This window comes from Anomaloglossus baeobatrachus, chromosome 11, assembly GCF_048569485.1.
Source record: "Anomaloglossus baeobatrachus isolate aAnoBae1 chromosome 11, aAnoBae1.hap1, whole genome shotgun sequence".
NCBI lineage: Eukaryota > Metazoa > Chordata > Amphibia > Anura > Aromobatidae > Anomaloglossus > Anomaloglossus baeobatrachus.
In genome coordinates, this window is record NC_134363.1 from 145,388,447 (window position 1) to 145,404,336 (window position 15,890).

Below are 15,890 nucleotides of genomic sequence, written 5' to 3' on the forward strand. Positions count from 1 at the left end.
ATCGTTTTCTCTTAGCCATCATTGGGGGACACAGCACCCACCCTGTTGCCCTGTTGGGCCTTGGTTCTCTCAGTACCTTATTTGGTTATGACTCTTTTTTTTCTCATGTTCCTCTGTTGAGGTAAGTTTTTACTGGCTTTTTCTCCTACTGCTTGTGTACTAAAACTGAGCTTGCCTGGCCCGGCCAGGGGGTGTATACTGTAGAGGAGGAGCTATGCTTTTGCATCTACTTAGTGTCCTCCTATGGATAGGCAGCATAACACCCATGGTCCTGTGTCCCCCAATGATGGCTAAGAGAAAACGATTTTACGGTGAGTACACAAAAATCCGTTTTTTGTTTGGACATCTGTCATAAATGGACCATATTTCTTCCCCATTTTTAGACAACGAGGTAAAAAGTCTGAACGTTTTATTTTTGCTATTAACACTTAGCAATAAATAAGGTGAAAACAGATGGGAAATGGTTGTCTTCCATTTTTCATACGTTTTTGACCTTAAATGGTCAAGTCTGATCCGCAAACACTGATGAGAATAGGACATGCACTGAATTTCGTAGCAGTCTGTTGCCATAAAATAAAATTGGATGTGTGAATGGCTCCATAAAAGAGATTTTCTTCAGCGCTCTATTGGGAGACCCAGACGATTGGGTGTATAGCACTGCCTCCGGAGGCCACACAAAGCAATTACACTAAAAAGTGTAAGGCCCCTCCCCTTCTGGCTATACACCCCCAGTGGGATCACTGGCTCACCAGTTTTCTGCTTTGTGCGAAGGAGGTCAGACATCCACGCATAGCTCCACTGTTTGTAGTCAGCAGTAGCTGCTGGCTATATCGGATGGAAGAAAAGAGGGCCCATATGGGGCCCCCAGCATGCTCCCTTCTCACCCGCGGTGGTGCTTGTAAGGTTGAGGTACCTATTGCTGGTACAGAGGCTGGAGACCACATGCTGTTTTCCTTCCACATCCCCTGGTGGGCTCTGTGGAAGTGGGATCTTGCCGGCCCCCAAGCCCTGAGGCCGGGCTCCATCCACAGACCCAGAGAACCTGCTGGATTTGGAGCGGGAGTGCCGTTCAGGGACAAGGCCCTGCAACTTTCAGGTACTCTGTGTCCCCGGCAGGCACGGACACTCTCAAGGCTTGCTGAGCGTTATAGTGCGCCGGGGACAGTAGCGCTGTGCGCTGGGGTTAGGTCACTGCAGCTTTGCTGAGTGACGTTACATGTTGGGAACTACTGCGCCGACCGCTACTGGAGCGGCGGCGCAGCTGCGACTTGTGGTGCGCCGGGGACTTTGCGCCGACCGCGCTTTTACGGCGGCGGCGCTTCTAACTTTAGCCCCCGGCTTCTGCGGCCTAGCGCCGCTTCGTTCCCGCCCCCACCCTGTCAATAAGGGTAGGGGAGAGACGCTGCTCAATTGGCAGCGCCGAGGGCTGGAGCTCTATTTACATGCTCCAGCCCTCTCACTAGGCACAGTGGGAAGCAGGCTTCCCGCTCTTCGTCTGTATACGCCCAGGGCCCGCCCCCCCTCTCCACAAGGACGCCGGCAGCCATTACACATGCGGTCTGGCTGGGGAAAGGCAGCAGGCTCTGGGAGACCCAGACTAAAGGGATTTCGGCGACCACACACCCGCTCCTAAGCGGGCGGTAAGCTGCACTTTAGTGCTGGCCCCACTAGTGCCTCAGTGTTATATTAGTGTACTTTTTTCTTAGTACCATATATATATATATAGTTGCACTGTAAGGTCGCTTCTTGGCTGGACACCCTGTACTGCTCTGAGGAGGCAGCAACATGTCATCCGCAAAACGCAAGGGTGCCAAGTCACAGGCTGTGTACACTGTTTGTACTGCATGTGGGGCTGATCTACCGGCAGGCTCCAAAGACTCACATTGTATGCAATGTTCAGTCCCAGTGGCACTCCGTCAGCCAGAGCCTATGGTGGTAGTGGCCCAGGCAGAGACGCCTGTGAACCCTGCCCCGGTGACGGGGACAGACTTTGCAGCTTTTGCTGATAAAATGTCTGTGACTATGTCAAAAATCCTGGAGACCTTGCAGTCCAGGCCAGTTACTCAGACCATGGACACTGCTGTGTCTATGCTCTCCGGTCCCCCTCAGTTGGAACTAATCCGTACTTCAAGGGGGTCTCAAGCATCACAGGCTGAAGTCTCTGACTCAGATGACAGTCCCAGGCAGCCTAAGCGAGCTCGCTGGGAAAGACCCTCCACGTCATCACACTGCTCAGGGTCTCAGCGAGAAGAGTCTCTCTGTGATGAGACTGAGGACGGTGATCAGGATTCTAATCCTGAGGCCCCTCTCAATCTGGATGCCCCTGATGGTGACGCCATGGTTAATGACCTTATATCGGCAATTAATAGACTGTTGGATATTTCTCCCCCAGCCCCTTCTGCAGAGGAGGCAGCTGCACAGCAGGAGAAGTTCCATTTCCTGTATCCCAAGCGTAAATTAAGTGCTTTTTTGGACCACTCTGACTTCAGAGAATCGATCCAGAAACACGACGCTCATCCAGACAAGCGTTTCTCTAAACGTTCTAAGGATACCCGTTATCCTTTTCCCTCTGAGGTGGCCAAACGCTGGACCCAGTGTCCAAAGGTGGATCCCCCAATTTCCAAGCTTGCGGCTAGATCCATAGTCGCAGTAGAGGATGGCGCTTCACTTAAAGATGCCAACGACAGACAGATGGACCTTTGGTTGAAATCTGTCTATGAAGCTATCGGCGCGTCGTTTGCTCCAGCATTCGCGGCCGTGTGGGCACTCCAAGCTATTTCAGCTGGTTTAGCACAGGTGGATGCTATCATACATCCAGCGGTGCCGCAAGTGGCGTCCCTAACTTCGCAAATGTCTGCGTTTGCGACCTATGCTATCAATGCTGTCCTAGAATCTACGAGCCGTACCGCTATGGCGTCCGCCAATTCTGTGGTTTTGCGCAGAGCCTTGTGGTTAAAGGACTGGAAAGCAGATGCTGGTTCCAAAAAATGCTTAACCAGCTTGCCATTATCTAGAGACAGACTGTTTGGTGAGCCATTGGCTGAAATCATAAAACAGTCCAAGGGTAAGGACTCTTCCTTACCACAGCCCAGAGCAAGTAAACCTCAACAGAAAAAGTGGCAGTCGAGGTTTCGGTCCTTTCGAGGCTCGGGCAAGGCCCAATTCTCCTCGTCCAAAAGGACTCAGAAAGAACAAGGGAGCTCAGATTCCTGGCGGGCTCACTCACGCCCCAGGAAAGCAAATGGAGGAACCGCTTCCAAAGCGGCTACCTCATGACTTTCGGCCTCCTCCCTCCGCATCCTCGGTCGGTGGCAGGCTCTCCCGCTTTTGCGACATTTGGCTGTCACAGGTCAAAGACCGGTGGGTAACAGACATTTTGTCTCGCGGGTACAGAATCGAGTTCAGTTCTCGGCCTCCACTTCGGTTCTTCAGAACCTCCCCACACCCCAACCGAGCAGATGCCATGCGGCAGGCGGTGGACTCTCTAAGAGCAGAAGGAGTCGTGATCCCTGTCCCCCCTCAGGAACGGGGGCGAGGATTTTACTCCAATCTCTTTGTGGTTCCAAAAAAGGACGGCTCCTTCCGTCCTGTTCTGGACCTAAAACTGCTCAACAAGCATGTGAACGCCAGGCGGTTCCGGATGGAATCCCTCCGCTCAGTCATTGCCTCAATGTCTCAAGGAGATTTCCTAGCATCAATAGACATCAAAGATGCTTATCTCCACGTGCCGATTGCTACAGAGCACCAACGCTTTCTACGCTTCGTGATAGGAGACGACCATCTTCAGTTCGTAGCTCTGCCATTTGGTCTGGCGACAGCCCCTCGGGTGTTCACCAAGATCATGGCGGCAGTGGTAGCAGTCTTGCACTCTCACGGACACTCTGTGATCCCTTACTTGGACGATCTACTGGTCAAGGCACCCTCTCAAGAGGCATGCCAACTCAGCCTGAATGTTGCACTGGAGACTCTCCAGGCGTTCGGGTGGATCATCAACTTCCCAAAGTCAAATCTGTCACCGACCCAATCACTAACGTATCTTGGCATGGAGTTTCATACTCTCTCAGCGATAGTGAAGCTTCCGCTGGACAAGCAGCGGTCTCTACAGACTGGGGTGCAGGCTCTCCTTCAAAGTCAGTCGCACTCCTTAAGACGCCTCATGCACTTCCTCGGGAAGATGGTGGCGGCAATAGAGGCAGTTCCGTTTGCGCAGTTTCATCTGCGTCCACTTCAATGGGACATTCTCCGCCAATGGGACGGGAAGTCAACATCCCTGGACAGGAAAGTCTCCCTTTCCCAGACGGCCAAGGACTCTCTGCAGTGGTGGCTTCTTCCCACCTCATTATCACAGGGAAGATCCTTCCTACCACCGTCTTGGGCGGTGGTCACGACAGACGCGAGTCTGTCAGGGTGGGGAGCAGTCTTTCTCCACCACAGGGCTCAGGGTACGTGGACTCGGCAGGAGTCCACCCTTCAGATCAATGTTCTGGAAATCAGAGCAGTGTATCTTGCCCTACTAGCCTTCCAGCAGTGGCTGGAAGGAAGGCAGATCCGAATTCAGTCGGACAACTCCACAGCGGTGGCATACATCAACCACCAAGGGGGGACACGCAGTCGGCAAGCCTTCCAGGAAGTCCGGCGGATTCTGATGTGGGTGGAAGCCACAGCCTCCACCATATCCGCAGTTCACATCCCCGGCGTAGAAAACTGGGAAGCAGACTTCCTCAGTCGCCAGGGCATGGACGCAGGGGAATGGTCCCTTCACCCAGACGTGTTTCAGGAAATCTGTCGCCGCTGGGGGGTGCCGGACGTCGACCTAATGGCGTCACGGCACAACAACAAGGTCCCAACCTTCATGGCACGGTCTCGCGATCAAAGAGCGCTGGCGGCAGACGCCCTAGTGCAAGATTGGTCGCAGTTCCGGCTCCCTTATGTGTTTCCACCTCTGGCACTCTTGCCCAGAGTGCTACGCAAGATCAGATCCGATTGCAGCCGCGTCATACTTGTCGCCCCAGACTGGCCGAGGAGGGCGTGGTATCCGGATCTGTGGCAGCTCACGGTCGGCCAACCGTGGGCACTCCCAGACCGACCAGACTTACTGTCCCAAGGGCCGTTTTTCCATCGGAATTCTGCGGCCCTGAACCTGACTGTGTGGCCATTGAGTCCTGGATCCTAGCGTCTTCAGGATTGTCCCAAGAGGTCGTTGCCACCATGAGACAGGCTAGGAAGCCCACGTCCGCTAAGATCTACCACAGAACGTGGAGGATATTCTTATCCTGGTCTTCTGCTCAGGGAGTGTCTCCCTGGCCATTTGCATTGCCTACCTTTCTTTCTTTCCTGCAATCGGGGTTAGAAAAAGGTTTGTCGCTCGGCTCCCTTAAAGGTCAGGTCTCGGCGCTATCCGTCTTTTTTCAGAGGCGTTTGGCACGCCTTCCTAAGGTGCGCACGTTCCTACAGGGGGTTTGCCATATCGTACCCCCGTACAAGCGGCCGTTAGATCCATGGGATCTGAACAGGGTACTAGTTGCCCTCCAGAAGCCGCCCTTCGAGCCTCTGAGGGAGGTTTCACTTTCTCGACTCTCACAGAAAGTGGCTTTTCTGGTAGCGATCACATCTCTTCGGAGAGTGTCTGAGCTGGCAGCACTATCATCCAAGGCTCCCTTCCTGGTCTTCCACCAGGACAAGGTTGTGCTGCGCCCCATTCAGGAGTTTCTCCCGAAGGTGGTATCCTCTTTTCATCTTAATCAGGATATCTCTTTGCCTTCGTTTTGCCCTCATGCAGTTCATCGGTATGAGAAAGATTTACATTTGTTAGATCTGGTGAGAGCACTCAGAATCTACATTTCCCGCATGGCGCCCTTGCGCCGTTCGGATGCACTCTTTGTCCTTGTCGCTGGTAAGCGCAAAGGGTCGCAGGCTTCTAAGGCCACCCTGGCTCGATGGATCAAAGAACCAATTCTTGAAGCCTACCGTTCTGCTGGGCTTCCGGTTCCATCAGGGCTGAAGGCCCATTCTACCAGAGCCGTGGGTGCATCCTGGGCATTACGACACCAGGCTACGGCTCAACAGGTGTGCCAGGCAGCTACCTGGTCGAGTCTGCACACTTTCACCAAACATTATCAGGTGCATACCTATGCTTCGGCGGACGCCAGCCTAGGTAGAAGAGTCCTGCAGGCGGCAGTTGCCTCCCCGTAGGGGAGGGCTGTCTTGCAGCTCTAACATGAGGTATTTCTTTACCCACCCAGGGACAGCTTTTGGACGTCCCAATCGTCTGGGTCTCCCAATAGAGCGCTGAAGAAGAAGGGAATTTTGTTACTTACCGTAAATTCCTTTTCTTCTAGCTCTTATTGGGAGACCCAGTACCCGCCCTGTTGTCCTTCGGGATTATTGGTTTGTTTGCGGGTACACATGTTGTTCATGTTGAACGGTTTTCAGTTCTCCGATGTTACTCGGAGAGAATTTGTTTAAACCAGTTATTGGCTTTCCTCCTTCTTGCTTTTGCACTAAAACTGGTGAGCCAGTGATCCCACTGGGGGTGTATAGCCAGAAGGGGAGGGGCCTTACACTTTTTAGTGTAATTGCTTTGTGTGGCCTCCGGAGGCAGTGCTATACACCCAATCGTCTGGGTCTCCCAATAAGAGCTAGAAGAAAAGGAATTTACGGTAAGTAACAAAATTCCCTTCTTCCACATTCATCAATATTTAACCCTTAGGCTCATTGTATAAAATAAGAAACTTTGAGCTTTACTTACACTAGCCCCAGCACCGTGTCTCCACCAAAGCCCTGGTGCTTGTGATGTGACGGCGATAGCGCTGCAGCCAATCGCTGAGCTCAGCCAATGTAGACAGCATGTCGTGGTCATGGTTCAGGTCCAGACTCATTAGATGTCATTCACACTGCAGAGCCGAACAGCCAACCTGATGTCTCCTAGTTGTTCAGCCAGAGCTGGACGTCGGCTGTTTCATGTGCTCTGCTCCTCAGTCCTGCAGGAGGTAATTCCTACTGACCTGGGGAGTTCTGATAGGAGCTCAGGTTGCTAACCACCAGTCACAGCCGTCTCCTTCCTATATACACGAGATTCTGGACCTTGCTACTCAGCGCCGATTATGGCTTCAGCGATTCCGATCTTAGTGATGATCCTGTTTATGGTGATCTGTAGTTGCTGTTATGAGTGGTGTGGAAGTTCCCTTGTTGTGCGTTTACTTAATTCCTCTATACACGTATATTCTCTCCTTTGTGTTTGAGTGCAGTGTGTACAAGCTTTCGTTCTCCCTTGTCCTGCCTGTGTGGTTTTGTTACTGTGTTTCCAGCCCGCCTAAAGGGTGGGGGAGAAGGGGAGTAAGATCAGGGCTCGAACAGGATTCAGTGTTACACTGGGGGCTCAGACCTGGCTACCATCAAGCCTACCTCTGAGATAAGAGAGAGCACAGGGTCTCAAGTCTGAGGACCAGCTTAGGAGCCCCTGTTCCGTCATTACATACTCCGTGACACAGCACTTCTGGCTGGGTCAGCGATTGACTGCAGCATTGTCAGTGTGACTTTGTGACTACTACTGATCAGCAAATACCGGGGTATGGGTCAGAGTACTGAATGGACAGGACATGGATGAGAAAAAACTGATGTCTGAATGTAGTTAAAATGATAGTACGATAGTGTGGTCCTATCAAACATGTCACAGAAAAAAATAGCAGTTTTGAGTCACACAATTTTCTATCCTGTTTTTTTTAGCGGACACACTTGGAGAAAACTAATCAGAAGCTTTTGGAGGAGCTGTCACAAGTACAAGAAGAAAAGGAGCAGCTACACAATGAATATAATAAACTATCCAAACAGCTGGATGAATATATCAGGTAAGATGGGAGGTAATAATTTAGGGAGAGCTGCTGATTCTTCACTCTGATAGAAGGTGCTTGCTCCACTCGGCTCTGCTATTCCTCCAAGATCTGACACTATTCTGTCTTTTTTCGTAATACAACAGTAGGAAATGTCCATAGAAGAAATAACAAATTCATACAACTACTATCTTGTATAAATGTGGTGACATTATCATCGAACGTTATACCCTCAGTATTAGATTTACAAAACAGCTCTAATCTTTGTATTATTTTTCACTTTATCCAGGAAATACAATGAACGACAGCTTCGATATAAGGCCAAACTCGGCCAAGCAAAGGAGACTCACTTGTGTGAAGTCAACCAGAGGGACCTGTGCATTAAGCAGCTGGAAATGGAACTGGTCTTCAGCCGGAGCCAGGCAGAGAAGGTAACAGAAAGCTTGAGTCCTACTGATGTTTTTCTTCATCACATTGTATAACACTATACAGAAGATGCCTGTGGGGTGAGACCTGGACAGTGGGAATGAAACAGGCTGAAGGCTCAGATTGGTATTGTTTTGGTTGAAGGGTACCTGTTGTTCTATAAAACCTTTGTCGTGACTTATCAGTTGTTTTTATTGGAAGGCATACAGAAGTGCTAACACCCCAACTGATCACTTAAAGGGGTTGTCCACTAGTAGGACAACCCCTTCTTATTCCACGTTTCCCCCAGGTAAAATAATAAAGTCTATACTCACCCTTCCATTCCAGCACTGTTCCAGCGGTGTCTGTGCTCATGGTGCCAGGATTCTCGTGGGGGGACAACCCCTTCTAATTCCATGTTTCCCCCAGATAAAATAATAAAGCCTATAGTCACCTCCTGAGCCAGTGGTGTCTGGACTCACGTGGGGCTGTGACGTCACGCAAACCCCTCGTCCAATCAACGCCAGCTTCCTTTTCCCCGCCTTCGGACCAAACAAACAATCAACAGGAAGTGAACACAGCCGCAGTGGTCACTTCCTGTTGATTAACGCATTTGGTCCGAAGGCGCGGATAAGGAAACCGGCGCTAATTGAACGTGGGGCTCTCATGACGTCACAACCCCACATGAGCCGCAGCACCGCTGGAACAGCGCTGGCTTGGGTGGTGGGTATAGGCTTTATTACTTATAAATTATATATATATATTTATTACTTATACTTATTATTTACTTGGGGAGAACTTGTAGAATCAGAAGGGGTTGTGCTATCGTAGTAGTGGACAAACCCTTTAAGCAAAAGCGCAGTCACTCTGCTTAGAGCTATGTCAAGTAAGCTTTCACCGTCCGATCCTCCGAGAGCTGCACATACGGCGTACGGAGTCTACATGCTCAGCTCTCCGCGGAAAACTAATCAAGGCTGCAGGGACACAGCGCTCATCTCAGCACCTTTGTTTTAGCAATCAGAGGGGAATCACTAATCCCGAATACTCACTGATCAAAACTTCTGAGCTTTATATAAAGTTTTCTATAAAGATCTTTGCACTTTAACATGTGACATCCCCAGTAAGGGCAGAGTCACTCTTGCGTATGACTCGGCGAGTCTTGCATTGGCATCACCCAACACGGTCGCACACTCTCGGACAGGAGCGAGTCGGCTGCATGTATTTCTATGCAGCTGACCCACTCCTGTCCAAGTATGTGCAGCCATGTCGGGTGATGCCGATGCGATACTCGCCGAGTCATACGCAAGAGTGACTCTGGCCTAACCCAGAATATCAGTCCTATGTGCACCATCACAGCTATATAGTGCACAGTTCTGAATGGCGCCCCAATACTATGAGCATTTTACAAAGTCCTATACAAAGCCATATAGAAGGTCCCAGCACCATTATTTCTTTGTCGCTCCATTGGGAGACCCAGACAATTGGGTGTATAGCTTCTGCCTCCGGAGGCCACACAAAGTATTACACTTTCAAAAGTGTAACCCCTCCCCTCTGCCTATACACCCTCCCGTGCATCACGGGCTCCTCAGTTTTATGCTTAGCGTAAGGGGTCGCAGGCTTCCAAGTCAACCTTGGCTCGGTGGATCAAGGAACCGATTCTTGAAGCCTACCGTTCTTCTGGGCTTCCGATTCCTTCAGGGCTGAAAGCCCATTCTACCAGAGCCGTGGGTGCATCCTGGGCATTGCGGCACCAGGCTACGGCTCAGCAGGTGTGTCAGGCGGCTACCTGGTCGAGTCTGCACACTTTCACGAAACACTATCAGGTGCATGCCTATGCTTCGGCAGATGCCAGCCTAGGTAGGCGAGTCCTTCAGGCGGCGGTTGCCCACCTGTAAGAGGGGGCCGTTTTTTCGGCTCTGTTTATCGAGGTATTCTTTTACCCACCCAGGGACTGCTTTTGGACGTCCCAATTGTCTGGGTCTCCCAATGAGGCGACAAAGAAGAAGGGAATTTTGTTTACTTACCGTAAATTCCTTTTCTTCTAGCTCCTATTGGGAGACCCAGCACCCGCCCCTGTTCCCTTCGGGCTGTTGTTCTTTTGTGTACACATGTTGTTCATGTTGAATTGTTCTTTTGGTTCATGGTTCAGTTCTCCGAACATCCTTCGGATTGAATTTGCCTTAGACCAATTTATAAGTTTCCTCCTTCCTGCTTTTGCACCAAAACTGAGGAGCCCGTGATGCACGGGAGGGTGTATAGGCAGAGGGGAGGGGTTACACTTTTTAAAGTGTAATACTTTGTGTGGCCTCCGGAGGCAGAAGCTATACACCCAATTGTCTGGGTCTCCCAATAGGAGCTAGAAGAAAAGGAATTTACGGTAAGTAAACAAAATTCCCTTCATTTCTACACGTTTGTGTGAAATTGTAAGAGGCTTGTTCTCTTACAGACACTGCAACATTAGCAAACAAGAAAGAATCAGTCCGTAGACCATGCCAACTCTGTACACCTCTGAATTCTTGCCATTTTCTTCCTTTAGGAACAGCAATGGATCAGTAGGATCACAGCTGACAATGAGAATCTACATGAGGAGAAAAGACATTTACTCCAGAAGATCACAGAATATGAAGCTTCAGACAGAAATCACAAATGGAAACTTCTGTCAGTACAGAACAGGTACAGATCGACCCGGATGGATAGGTCACTGGCACTGACTGTCACGCTAGGTATAGGGAAGTACCATGCGAAAGGGAAGGGAAACCCTGTGTCTAGGGAAGGGAGAGCCCTGGGGTCCCTCCACCCTAGATAGGTTTCACACCTATGCACCGAGCCGGATACCTGACGCTAGATATCCCTAATTCTGGGCCCTAGATAGGGAACGGATGGAATGAGCTCTTCGTCAACCCCACTAAACACTATAGACAACACAAAAAGCACATGGGGAAAGTGCATGAACTACTTATCTACAGATGATTCAGGTAGAAGTTCAGCAAAGTAACAGCAACAACACCATAGCTGAATACAAGGCACCTGCTTGCAACCAGAGCTTGAAAGAACTGAATAATATCACCAGCACAAATCCAGGGAAGATGGGAGTATTTAAGCACATGGAGAATACTGATAATCAGCAGCTGGATGGAAGGAGGGTTCTGCTGGGTCCTAAAGGGAAAGAGATGCAAACCCAGCAGGAAAGTTACCCAATACAATGGATACTAACAGCAGGAACAATAGAAAGTCGGGGATCATTTTTCCGCAGCCAAACGCTGTGACCTTCTATTGCCAGAAACCACATGACTGTCTGGCACTCATGACAATGACAGTTCACACGTCCATACCTTATTTACCTCTTATCTTCTAACTCCAAAACTACTCAGTATGGTTGGAGTTAATTTAATGACTCAAAATGTATATTGTTGCCGTAGAGACTGTTCATACATAAAGTACATATTTCTTTATTATAGGGCAGATATCTTAGATGAAGAGAACAGACAACTGCAGGAAAGCCTGCTCCAGCTATACAACCAAGTGGCATCACTGGAACGAGTATTAAAGAAGCTGCAAATGTTCAATCTTGTGGTGAGTAAGAACATACACAGCATAAGGACACTCGCCAGTGTAAGGAGCCTCAGAAGTCACCTCCTTCTTGTTTAGTGAGGTCTGCACACATCACAGAGACAACTAGGACCAGCCCATTACACCTCAGCTTTGTGTAAAAGTGAAATATTTAGGTTCATGGCAGCAACATTTGGATGTTCTAATACATCAGTGTGAATCTTGAACAGACATCAGTATAGTATGTAGAGAGTGTGGGACAGTGATGACAGCATAGTAGCCATATATTCTGGGGACGACATGAGGGATCACCATTTTCAAACAAGTTTCTAACTTTCTATTATGACTTTTTGAGTTTTATGATGTATTACTTTCCCTTTTCTTATATCTTTAGGATATTACAAAGATGTCACCGGAGCGTCTGCTAAAACCGGATGCAATATTAAATCACAAGTAAGAATAAAACACAACTGTTTTAGTTTTATCAGCATTCGTTCCATTACTCGGTGTCACTTCGGGCACTGCACACTGAATCATACACAGAAAACACTGTATGATTCGAGTAGGTAGGTCGTGAGTCACTAGGCAGAAATAAAGCAAAAAAAATGACCAGCGCTGATACTTACTGGATATGCATTACAATCAAAGTGCTTTTTTAGTCTTTTGGAGTGCCTCGTTAAAATGTTAGCCGCTACTCACTATATCTATCCATCCTTCCATCCATCCATTATCTATCTATATATTATCTATCTATCTATCTATATATTATCCATCTATCTATCTATCTATCCCTCTATCTATCCATCCTTCCATCCATCCATTATCTATCTATATATTATCTATCTATCTATCTATCTATCTATATATTATCCATCTATCTATCCCTCTATCCATCCATCATCTATCTATATATTATCTATCTATATATTATCTATCTATCCATCTACAGGATCTCTCTATCATCTATCCATCTATCATCTATCTATCGAATCTCTCTATCAGATCTATCTATCTATCTATCTATCGGAGCTCTCTATGTATCAAATATCTCTCTATCGGACCGATCTACATGATCTATCTATCAATCAGATCTCTATCTATCAAATATCTCTATCAGATCTATGGGAACTATCTATATATCGGATCTATCTATCAGATCTCTCTATCTATCAACCAATCTATATGATCTGTCTATCTATATGATCTAGCTATCTATCTATCGGACCGATCTATATGATCTAGCTATTTATCTATCAAATCTCTCTATCAGATCTTTCTGTCATATCTATTATTATTATCAGATCTATCGTATTTATCTGTAAGATTCTGCAGTAATTCTGCCACATTTAGACCTCACAGTAAGGCCTAAGCCACACGGCGAGAAAAACAGTGCGAGTGGAGTGCGATAAAACATCGCATTCCCCTCGGACCAATTCTAGCCTGTGTGTCAGCACACATGGGCGATTATTTTCTCAGCCCTAATCGGACTGAGAAAACAATCGCTGCATGCTGCGATTGTAAGCGGAGTCTCTTTCTCTCGCACCCATTCAAGTGAATGGGGCGAGAGAAAAATCGCACTGCACTCGCGGCACACCGGTGTACTGCTAGTGCAGTGCGAGAATGGCAATAGCCGGCTACGCAGTAGAGAGGGAGAGAAATCCCTCCCTCCCCTCCTGAGTGCCGGCCCGCCCCCCGCAGCTGAGGTCTGCTCGCACGAACGGACCTCAGTTGCAAGGACACAGGCATGACACTCGGCTCTGCTGTACTGCCAGCACGAGCCGAGTCTCATGCAAGTGGATCGCAGTAGTGCCCGTGTGGCCCTAGCCTAACCTTGATAACCAGTGCAACAAGCCATAATCCCATCCATGGTCAGTCAATAATCCAGACGTGCTGTAACAGTGTCATATACTCGACTAGTTTACAGAGTGTGTAGCAGCAACGTGCATCAGTATAATCCCTTAAGGCCACTTTACACACAGAGATAAATCTTTGGCAGATCTGTGGTTGCAGTGAAATCGTGGACATATTGTTCCATTTGTCCACAGCCACAAACCTGGCACTGATTGTCCACAATTTCACTGCAACCGCAGATTTATCTCTGTGTGTAAAATGGCCTTTACTCTGAAATTAGATTTGATCTATCAGAAACATGCGACGTTTCGCCCTACAAATGGGCTTTTTCAAGCATTGCTTGAAAAAGCCCATTTGTAGGGTAAACATCGCATACATTTCTGAAGGATTAAAGGTTATGGAGAATATCCCCCGCGATGCTGTCTGCTTTTTTGGAATCAAGATGACAAGTGGATCCCTTAGATTGACCTGCGTCCCCACTCCTGTGTATGAGCCTTTTACCTGAGGTGCTGCATACCTGCTTGCTGTCTGAAATTAGATTTGCCTAATTTGTTTTTTACAGTTCCACGGAAATTGAACCAGCCACTTCCCCTGTGATGTCAAAAGCAATGGACACTACAGAGCTTGAACAATCCCCAGAAATCCCAATGACCCTGTCGTTATCACACTCGGACACCTTGGAAGTTGGATATCTTAATGTGGCTTCCCCTGGTGTCCTCATCACTTCCCTTCAACCATCGGTGACTCCGGAGCCCAACACTGACAATGTATGAAAAAAATAAAAGGGCGACCATTGGGTTGGGTTTTGGTCTTTTATGAACACTTTTTAGCCCTATACTGACCAATAAGTATCTTTAACAGGAGCTGATTCACTCTCTATAGTGATGGCAGAAATAGCGGTTTTGCACCTTGTGGACAGGATTGTGATGGATATAGGTGCCTTTCCTATCAGAGTATTAATCCTCATGCTGCTACCTGTACAGTGACATTGCACAGACATGAGAACAGCAGCGACCTGGCTGCACGTTTGTATTTTTATATTAGTTTAATAAAAAGTTGTTGTTTTTTAAACGTGTCCGTGATTTGTAATTTTTTTTTTCTTTGTGTCTTAATGAATGCCTCCCCCACTAAAAATATGGTTTATTTTAAAATTCAATGAGAAATTTGTTGGGGGGAAAAAAATTGACACATAAGAGCCTGTATGGTGTCCTGATGGTCTGCTGCTGATGAGACCGCGGATGGTGTCCTCGATGGTCTCCTCCAAGACCCGGCTGAGGGTATCAGTGGCTCCTGGAAAATCTGTAGTGCTTTTTACTGTCACCAGATCCACTCATACCCAATCTCTAGTAGTTCTCAATTTGATTCAAGTCTAGGACCAGTCAATGGCATCCAGCCTTTGTCATCTGGGAGCTTCCTACACACTTGTGGCTACATGATTCTGAGCATTGTCCTGTACTAGGGGGAACACAGGATGGAGCATTGTCCTCCACCAGGGGGAACACAGGATGGAGCATTGTCCTCCACCAGGGGGAACACAGGATGGAGCATTGTCCTCCACCAGGGGGAACACAGGATGGAGCACTGTCCTCCACCAGGGGGAACACAGGATGGATCATTGTCCTCCACCAGGGGGAACACAGGATGGAGCATTGTCCTCCACCAGGGGGAACACAGGATGGATCATTGTCCTCCACCAGGGGGAACACAGGATGAAGCATTGTCCTCCACCAGGGGGAACACAGGATGGATCATTGTCCTCCACCAGGGGGAACACAGGATGGAGCATTGTCCTCCACCAGGGGGAACACAGGATGGATCATTGTCCTCCACCAGGGGAAACACAGCATGGAGCATTGTCCTCCACCTGGGGGAACACAGGATGGAGCATTGTCCTCCACCAGGGGAAACACAGCATGGAGCATTGTCCTCCACCTGGGGGAACACAGGATGGAGCATTGTCCTCCACCAGGGGGAACACAGGATGGAGCATTGTTCTCCTCCAGGGGGAACACCGGATGGAGCATTGTCCTCCCCCAGGGGGAACACAGGATGGAGCATTGTCCTCCACCAGGGGAAACACAGCATGGAGCATTGTCCTCCACCTGGGGGAACACAGGATGGAGCATTGTCCTCCACCAGGGGAAACACAGCATGGAGCATTGTCCTCCACCTGGGGGAACACAGGATGGAGCATTGTCCTCCACCAGGGGGAACACAGGATGGAGCATTGTTCTCCTCCAGGGGGAACACCGGATG

At 48.8% G+C, this 15,890-nt stretch overlaps 1 protein-coding gene across 5 annotated transcripts in view; it reads left to right on the plus strand.

The window, feature by feature from the left end:
* CCDC30 (coiled-coil domain containing 30) overlaps positions 1 to 14,709 on the plus strand; it is a 195,804-nt gene extending 181,095 nt beyond the window's left edge. For all 5 annotated transcript variants that reach the window (XM_075327804.1, XM_075327803.1, XM_075327805.1 and 2 more), the window contains 7 exons: positions 7,726 to 7,847; positions 8,119 to 8,260; positions 10,771 to 10,907; positions 11,693 to 11,807; positions 12,178 to 12,236; positions 14,197 to 14,401; positions 14,496 to 14,709. In XM_075327804.1, the coding sequence (XP_075183919.1) occupies positions 7,726 to 7,847; positions 8,119 to 8,260; positions 10,771 to 10,907; positions 11,693 to 11,807; positions 12,178 to 12,236; positions 14,197 to 14,401; positions 14,496 to 14,516 (801 nt within the window). In that variant the 3' untranslated portion in view covers positions 14,517 to 14,709. The remainder of the gene's footprint in view (positions 1 to 7,725; positions 7,848 to 8,118; positions 8,261 to 10,770; positions 10,908 to 11,692; positions 11,808 to 12,177; positions 12,237 to 14,196; positions 14,402 to 14,495) is intronic.
* The last annotated feature ends 1,181 nt before the right edge of the window (positions 14,710 to 15,890 follow it).